The 8,269-nt window shown below is 50.7% G+C and overlaps 2 protein-coding genes across 3 annotated transcripts in view; both read left to right on the top strand.

Annotated features, from left to right (window-relative positions):
• Positions 1-3,420: 3,420 nt before the first annotated feature.
• On the top strand, positions 3,421-6,198 carry Apoa5 (apolipoprotein A5). Its single transcript, XM_010629403.2, has 4 exons — positions 3,421-3,441; positions 3,933-3,988; positions 4,071-4,182; positions 4,532-6,198. The coding sequence occupies exons 2-4, from the start codon at positions 3,949-3,951 to the stop codon at positions 5,481-5,483; spliced, it is 1,104 nt and encodes a 367-aa protein (XP_010627705.1). The 5' UTR covers positions 3,421-3,441; positions 3,933-3,948; the 3' UTR covers positions 5,484-6,198.
• Positions 6,199-7,291: 1,093 nt separating this feature from the next.
• Positions 7,292-8,269, top strand: part of Zpr1 (ZPR1 zinc finger) — an 11,771-nt gene continuing 10,793 nt past the window's right edge. For both annotated transcript variants that reach the window (XM_019208213.2, XM_010629402.3), the window contains exons 1-2: positions 7,292-7,705; positions 7,880-8,041. In XM_019208213.2, coding sequence (XP_019063758.1) covers positions 7,535-7,705; positions 7,880-8,041 — 333 coding nt within the window. In that variant the 5' untranslated portion in view covers positions 7,292-7,534. The remainder of the gene's footprint in view (positions 7,706-7,879; positions 8,042-8,269) is intronic.

The raw sequence follows: 8,269 nt of genomic DNA, 5'->3' as shown, positions 1-8,269 counted from the left end.
CTGTACCTTTACATAATAGGTCTTGATTCTCATTTTTTTCCCCTTGTCCCTGACCTCCCTTCACCCCCTCCTCCCCTCCCCATTTATAAACACTTTATTTCCATTTTTCAGTTTCTCATATTTTTTCCTCCCCCTTATTACCTTTCCCCCACCCTTCCCACTTTCCCTACACCTTTAGCCTTTTACTTCCTATTTCACATTATTAATTATCTCATTAGGATCCTGTGTACTATTATAGTTTGTCACACCAAAGAAACTATTCGGTATTTCAGTTAATCTCTGTATGAACATTAAAAATAGGGAATCCTAAAATAAAACTAAAAAGGAAAGTAAAAGAGAAAAGGTAATGATGAAACATTAAAATAATCCTTAATTCTGGAGATGAAAATGGTCCATGAACATATTTAAATTGCTTCTTGCTCTTATAGTCTTATCTTATTCTTTTTTTCATTATTTAGAAAATACTTTATTAGTTTCTGTAATCAAACTATTACTTTGTTTTTTTTGAGGGTCTTGCTGTGTTGCCCAGGCTGGTCTTGAACTCCTGAGCTCAAGTGATTCTCCTAATCAGCCTCCCAAATGCTGAGACTAATACTGTACCCAGCTCAGATCTAGTCTTTATTACTTTCCACCAGAAATGACCCACTTATTTTTGCTCACAACCCACTTGCCAAAACTAATCTCATGGCCCCAACCTAATCATAAAGGAGTCTAGGAAATACAGGAAAATACCTGGTTCTTTGGAAATCTTCATTGTTTTGGTCAAAATTTTCCTCTAGAGGTCATTTCTCTTCAGATTTCCCTTAAATACTAGTGTTTTCTGACCTCAGTTTTTTCCTTCTTTGCATACGCTGCCCCTGGGTGATCTCCACTCTTATGTCTCCCACTGTCAGTGTTGCCTGATGACTCCCAAACTCAGTGTCCAGCCTAGATTTCTCTAATCAGTCCTTGACATCTGTGTCCAACCTCCATAACATCTCCAGCAGAGAGCCTTTGGGGATGAAGCCACACCAGCTTATGGGTAACAAAAATAACCAAAGCTAAACTTTAATGGCTCTCATTCTCTCTGTCCTATCTTCTTCCATTCTTCAGGCCTTCATCGCTCCTCGGTAGGAGGGATTCGTGAGTCACTTTGGAGCAGTCTCCCTGCCTCTGTCTACCCACCCTCCCCAGGGAACTTCGCGTCATGCACTGAGTGATTGCTCATACAAGGTCCTTTAGGACCTGGGTACAGTCAGCTTATCCTCTGGCCTCATCTCCTGCTGTCCAGAGCTGCCGGAGCCAAACACAGGGGCCCAGTTCTGCCTGCATCTCCTCTGTGTGACGATGCCAAGTCACTTAACCTACTCAAACCTCAGTTCCTTAATCAATTGAATGAATGAATCTGACTTCTCAACTTTCTGCAAAAGTGGGGAGCATAAAGATGAATTTGACAAATTCTCTGTTCATAAACAACTCTCAAACATGTCAACAAATTATTTTACTATGAGATTAAGTGCTACAATACAGTAATATACAAAGTGTTATGTGATTAATGTGGAACCAGTTGTCACCAAAGCAGGGACAGGGTCCAGACAGAAGAGGCATTCAGGGCCAGGCATTGTGGTGCACTCAGGAGGCTGAGGCAGGAGGATCGCTTTGAGTTCAAGACCAGCCTGGGCTACATAATGAGTTCCAGGTCAGTCTCAACTACATAGTGAGACCCTGTCTCAAAAAACCAAAAACAAACAAACAAACAAACAAGAAGAGGCATTCAGAGTGATCTTGAAAGTGAGGTGTGGCAGTGCACACCTGTAATCCCAGCACTCTGGAATGCTGCAGCAGGAGAATCACAAATTCATGCCCGTTCTGTGCAATTTAGCAATTTATTGAGACCCTGCCTCAAAAAAAGTGAGGAAGACTGGGGATGTGACTCAGTGTGAAGTTTTCCCCCAGTACAGCTAAAACAAACAAACAAACAAATAAACAAACTGATCTTGGAGCTGTACAGCAGGGACTACTATTGTCCCCCCACCACCATGCATACACACATTCACTCTCTTCTTCCTGAACAATAGAACTCCTTTTCAGTTGAGCACACAGCGACCCAGAAAAAGACTACATTTCCCACACTCTTTGTGCTGCCATGTGACTGAGTTCTAGCCAATGGAATGTCAGCAGAAGTGGTAAGTGCAACATCTGGGATATATGTTCAATGGGAGGGAGTATATCCTATTTCTCCTTCTTGCAGGCCGAGAGATGAACCTGATGGCTGGAGATGAAGCAGCTTGCGCTTGGACATGAACTTGTTTAGGATGATAGTACAATAAGACAGAAGCAGCCCTCAGTGGCTTACATTGGGGGGGGGTTAATTTTATTTAAGTTATCCTTACCCCCTGTTTGTCTCTTACAGCTGAGCCTAATCCTAATACAAACTAAATCTGAAAGAAATGAATTCATCCCCACCAGGAAAGAGCTATTTCAGGCAGAAGGAGTAGCATGTGCAAAGGCACAGGGTGCTGAAAGAGGTGAGGTACTTGAGGAATGCCAAGGTTTTGTCTGGCAGGAGTTGGGATGAGCTACAGCAGAGGATGGATTGAATGACAGAGCTGGCAAAGAAGATCCATTGGAGGTAATGAGTGCAAGCAAGAAAGACAACGTAGGCTCTGATGGTGGTGGAAATGGAGGAGAGGGGATGCATTCAAGGTACCTTTAGGAGCAAGGAGGAGGAGCTTAGGAATAAGCATGTAAGTATACAGAGGGAGCCTGTCATCAGAGCAGAAGCTGGGCCTTTGGGCTTCCCTCCTCAGAGTCCCTGAGGAGGAGTTCAGCCTTTCTCTATGAGGAGAGTACTTTTGCTCCAATCCCTTGGGCCCACAGTCCCAGCCCAGATATTGCTTAACATCTCTTTACCCAGCCTTGCTTGCCCTGCTTGATCCTAGAGTATTTCATAAATTGGGAGATGGGAGAGTCTTTAACTCCACAGCTGCTGGCTCTTCCTAAGCTGCCTGAACAGCCTGTGGTGGAGCTGTCAAGGGGTGTTGTGTAGGCTCTGGTTGACCGCTGAACACTGTCCCTCTGGCTGGCTAGGGCAGAGTGCTCTGGGAAGTTGGTTAAGAGCAAGGCCTCTGCAGACAAACAGGCTTGTGCCTGTTGGTGGGCCAGGCAGAGTTCTACAGGAAGTTGTGGGTCATTGTTTTTGGGTCCCCACTGGCTGAGTTTAGCCCCACTCCTAGTAAAGATTCCAGGAAACATTTCTCTATTACAGTAGCCCCTTTATACCAGGGAACTCATTAACCCTCTGGATGCCAAGGAAAGGGCAGGAGGTAAGTTCTGGGAGGCAACTAAGGTCATCCTTCTTTGAACCGCCACGTGGTATTTGCTTAAAGTAGTTGTTGCCAGAGGCCAGGGCCCCTAGAGTATAAAGCAGAATATCTGCTCTCTGCACCCAGAACTGAGCAGGTAGGCACCAGGGCTGAGGGTGAAGATAGGGCTTCTAAGGGAGGGGACTGCAAGGGGTCTCAGGATAGCTGGGGGCGGGATCTAAGGCATCCTCTTGTGCTTTTCCCCTGGTTGGTTATGCCTCAGTTTTCCTGGCCATAAAATGGGAGGCAGGAAGACAGGTGAGGGAGATAAGGAGCTGATCCTGGTGCCTGTGTCTAGATTCTGGGGAGATAGTAGTGGAGGGACCATTGGAAGACAGTTGGCGCTCCATTCTCCGTACTATGTGACAGAGATAAGAAAAGGGAGCCCCCGCCCACACTTGAGGAAGACACTTTTTCCTTCCCAACCTAAGTTGATCCACCAAGGTCATTCTCTGAGTGCCAAGAGTTCTCTGCTCCCTATACCTCAGGGAAGGGTTAACAGGATTTGGGGCAAGTTGTCCCTAGAACAAGTTTTTGGTTCCTTTGCATCTTCATCCTGACCTGGCCTCCATTCAACTTCCTTCCCAGAATCCATACTGCAAGCATGGCTGCAGTCCTCACCTGGGTTCTGGCCCTGCTCTCAGGTGAGTCCACAACCTGACCTCAACGTGGACATGTGGGTGGAGACTGGACTGAGTGGGCCTGACCACCCCATCCTCTCCACAGTGTTTTCAGTCACCCAGACTCAGAAAGGCTTCTGGGACTACTTCAGCCAGAGCAGCAGGGACAAAGGTGTGATGGACCAGGTCCAGCAGCAGAAGCAGGCCCAGGACCATGTGTGAGTAGCTAGGGTAAGGGATGGGGGTGAGGGAGAGGAGACAGCTGGGCTGTGGGGTGATGTTCTGTTCCTAAACCCTCCACCTGCCCTCCCTATAGCTGATGTCTCCTTGCCCCCCGGGGCTGAGCACTAAACACTCCTTAGCTCTGTACTTGTACCTGCAATGTGTTTGAGCTTCTGTGCGTGGAGCTGCAGCTGTTTGCTGCTGTCTGTGGGATGAGGACTAGAGAGCCTGGGTGTGGAAGCCACCACCCCACATCCTTGCTTTCCCTAGAGGATCAGTTCCCGAGGTCCCTGGGGCAAAAGAGACAATGAAGCTAACAGTCTGGTGGTCTGTTCTCTTCCCCAGGAGGCTGAAAGACAGCGTTGAGCAAGACCTCAGCAATATGAACAAATTTCTGGAGAAGCTGGGTCCCCTGAGTGGGCCGGGGAAGGAGCGCCCTGTGCTGGCCCAGGACCAGGAGGGCATGAAGCAGCAGCTGCAGGAAGAGCTAGAGCAGGTGAGGGCTCGTCTACAGCCCTACATGGAGGAGGTACACAAGCTGGTGGGCTGGAATTTAGAGGGACTGCGACAGCAACTGAAACCCTACACAGTAGAGCTAATGGAGCAGGTGGCCCTGCGTGTACAGGAGCTGCAGGAGCAGTTGCGTGTGGTCGGGGAAGGCACAAAGGCCCAGGTGCTAGGCAGCGTGGATGAGGCACTGGGCCTGCTGCACGACATGCCCAGCCGCGTGCTGCACCACACTGGCCGTGTCAAAGAGCTCTTCCACCCGTACGCCGAGCGCCTGGTGAGTGGCATCGGGCGCCACATGCACGAACTGCACCGCAGCGTGGCTCCGCACGCCACTGCCAGCCCGGGAAGGCTCAGTCGCTGCATGCAGGCACTCTCACACAAGCTCACTCTCAAGGCCAAGGCCCTGCACACAGGCATCCAGCAGAACCTGGACCAACTAGGTAAAGGGCTCAGTGCCTTTCTACGCACCAGTGTAGATGGGGCTGAGGAGGGGACCAGCTTGGACCCCCAGATGCTCTCTGAGGAGGTGCGCCAGCGACTCCAGGCTTTCCGTCATGACACCTTTGAGCAAATTGCTGTCTTCACACGTGCCATTGACCAGGAGACTGAGGAGATTCAGCAGCAGCTGGCACCACCCCCACCAGACCACAGTGCCTTCATCCCCAAGTTCCCAGAAGCAGATGGTGACAAGGCCCTGAGTAAGCTGCAGGCCCGTCTGGACGACCTGTGGGAAGACATCACCTACAGCCTTCATGACCAGAGCCATGGTGATCTGGGAGAACCCTGAGCGCCAATTTTCCCAGGATCATTCCCTAGCTCCTGGTCTGGGGGCCCAAGATCTGAGCCTCTGCATGGCCTGCTTGGGGAGGCCGGAGGGTCCTGCACACACAGGATAGGTGAGGCCACCAGGGGGCTGCTGTCCCTGGCGTATCCATCCTCCTCAACTTCCTCATCCAAATGCATTACACTCACTAGGCTTTGCAAACCCAGCTTTCCTCACTCATTGGGGCATTCCCTCATGAATTTCAGCATTCAGGGTTGGAGGGAGTAGGGAGGGAGAGAGATCCTATGTCTGCAAACTTGTGTGAGATGGCATTGGGAGCTTGTGCTGAAGTGTGGTTCCTGTCACTTCTGGATGCCTGATGGTCACTGCTACAGCTGGTCCACAGAGAGAAGCCCTTGTTTCCCCAGGGCTGCCACCACAATTTCTGTTGGGCCAATAGAAGAGATCAAGGAAGAAAATACATGGGATACATGGGGAGACCATGTGATGGTGTGTGTATATCCCTGCTAGCGGTGATGCTGGTGTGTGTGAATGGTGGGGGTAGTGATGGGCTTGGGCAGGGTCTGTATTTCCTTATATAGTTCTGCATCTAAGCAAGGGACCAAGCTCTCCAAACTCCAGGGGTTTCTTAAATTGTCTAAGGATCATTCCCAGCCCTTCCTTCCTGATTCCCAAGCTGAAGTCTAGACTTCTGCTCAAATGAAATAGATGCTTATGATAGAAGCTTCTTTGTCTGGTGCAACTCACTTATCTGAGAACAGTGGCCTTGCCACTGACCCTAAAGCACACCCACCACCCAGTCCAATCCCTTGCTGCTCCTTTTCATTGACCCATTCTGTCAGAGGGGTCTGGCTCTGGCTGGACTCAGCTGTCTGTCACACGAGGTGCATGTGTGGGAAGACGGAGGGTGCTGGGATAGTCACCTTTCATCTGCATCCATATTATACAACAGCTTAGGACCACAAGACCATGTGCATGGGACACAGGCTTCCCTGGAGGAACTGTGGCCCCGTGGACCTCAGATTCCTGAGGTGGCCTGTCTCTTTCGTTCCTGCTGTTACAGACTTTGATTAGCTTTTTCTTGAGACCCACAAACATTTACCTCTCCCTCCTGCAAACACTCACTCAGAGGCGTTGAAAATCACCTGGAAACTAAAATTGGTGATGAGTATGAGAAAGAGGAAAAAGTAAGCACACCCAACTGCCCTGTCCAGTACCTTTCCCCCACCTCAGAGGGATCAGCTAGGTCTGCATAAGCTTCTCTGGGCCTCCCCTGTTCCTCCTAGCACAGACCCCAAGTGAATCTGGGCTCCTCAAGCCTGAAGATTGGTCATCCCTGACACTCTGGATGGACTGAATTGTAGCTCCAGGACAGGGGAAGAAGGAATGAGAAAGAAAAGTTTATCAAAGAAGACTGTTTCTGTTGTTAGAAACAGGGACAGGTGAGTCAGCTGAGGTCGGATGGGATAGGAATGAAAGCAGGGGTAAAAAAATGAGGCCTGACTTTAGAATTTGGGGAGATGCTTATAAAACAGAAATAGGGAACTGAAAGGGAGATACAGGAAGGAGGCAGGGAGAGGCAGCTCGACCTGGATGGGGGCACCTAGAGCCCGACAGAGGTGTCCCAAGCAATGCCTGGCACTACAGAGGACCAAAGCAAGCTCAGTTAGGAGGCACCTCCTTGGGATTCTCAGAGACACGTCGGTCCCCTTCCCCTCACGGCTGCTGTACACAGATTTAAGGACCAACTTTGGACCTGTGCGGGGAGCACTTGCGAAGGAGCAAAAAACTGCTCAGGCTCTGAGTGCATGTCCTCTGGGAAATGACAGCTGAGTCCAGAAGGATAGGCTGGCTATGCAAGTCTAGGTCGCACAGTCCCGGGAGTCGGAAGGCCCTGTCAGACACTGTTTAAGGGAGGGTCCAGAGGCTGTGACCCTTTTAAGAAAGGGCGGGAGCAGCAGCTGGCGGAAATAGGGCCGCAGAGCAGCGGAAGGGGCGGGGCCTCAAGAACAACGGAAGCCGGAAGCAGAAGTCTGAGCTACGCGCGTGCGGCTATGTCGGCTAGTGGGGCTGTAGAGCCCGGGCCCCGGGGGCCTGCCACCACCCCATCACCCGCTCCAGTCCAGCCGCCAGCCACCGGGCACTTGTTCCGACCCATCAACGCCGAGGACGAAGAACAACAGCCCACCGAGATCGAGTCGCTGTGCATGAACTGTTACCGCAATGTAAGTCTGGATCGCGGCCGCGGGCGGTGGGGCGGGAGGGCTGAGGCTGCAAGCCGCTGGAGGTCGGTCACCCAGCCAGGTGCGCCCTGAAGGATCCTGGAAGTTTTCTGGGACTAGGTCATGGAACGGAGTTTCATTGATTGTTTTTCCTTCCCTGTTTTTTTGCTTTCCCAGGGCATGACGCGCCTCCTGCTCACCAAGATCCCCTTCTTCAGAGAAATAATAGTGAGTTCCTTTTCCTGTGAGCACTGTGGTTGGAACAACACAGAGATCCAATCGGCAGGCAGGATCCAGGACCTGGGAGTGCGCTACACTTTGACCATCAGGGGCCTGGAGGTAAGAGGAGCCCAGAGCAGGTGGCCCAGTGTCCCTCAGAGAGCGTGAGGACTGGAGTCAGAGCTCTCCGTTTTTGTTTTGCTTTGGTACCGGTGATCGAGTTTGGGACCTTGCGCTTGGGAGGCAGGCAGTGGCACCACTGAGCTTAATCCCTGGCCCAAATAACTTTTTTTTTTTTTTTTTTGTACCGGAGATGAACTCAGGGACTTGCACTTTGGAGGCAGGCGG

Source organism: Fukomys damarensis, unplaced genomic scaffold (assembly GCF_012274545.1).
Source record: "Fukomys damarensis isolate Sample0158 unplaced genomic scaffold, DMR_v1.0_HiC HiC_scaffold_16, whole genome shotgun sequence".
Classification (NCBI taxonomy): Eukaryota; Metazoa; Chordata; class Mammalia; order Rodentia; family Bathyergidae; genus Fukomys; species Fukomys damarensis.
This window is presented reverse-complemented; position numbering and strand designations above follow the sequence as displayed.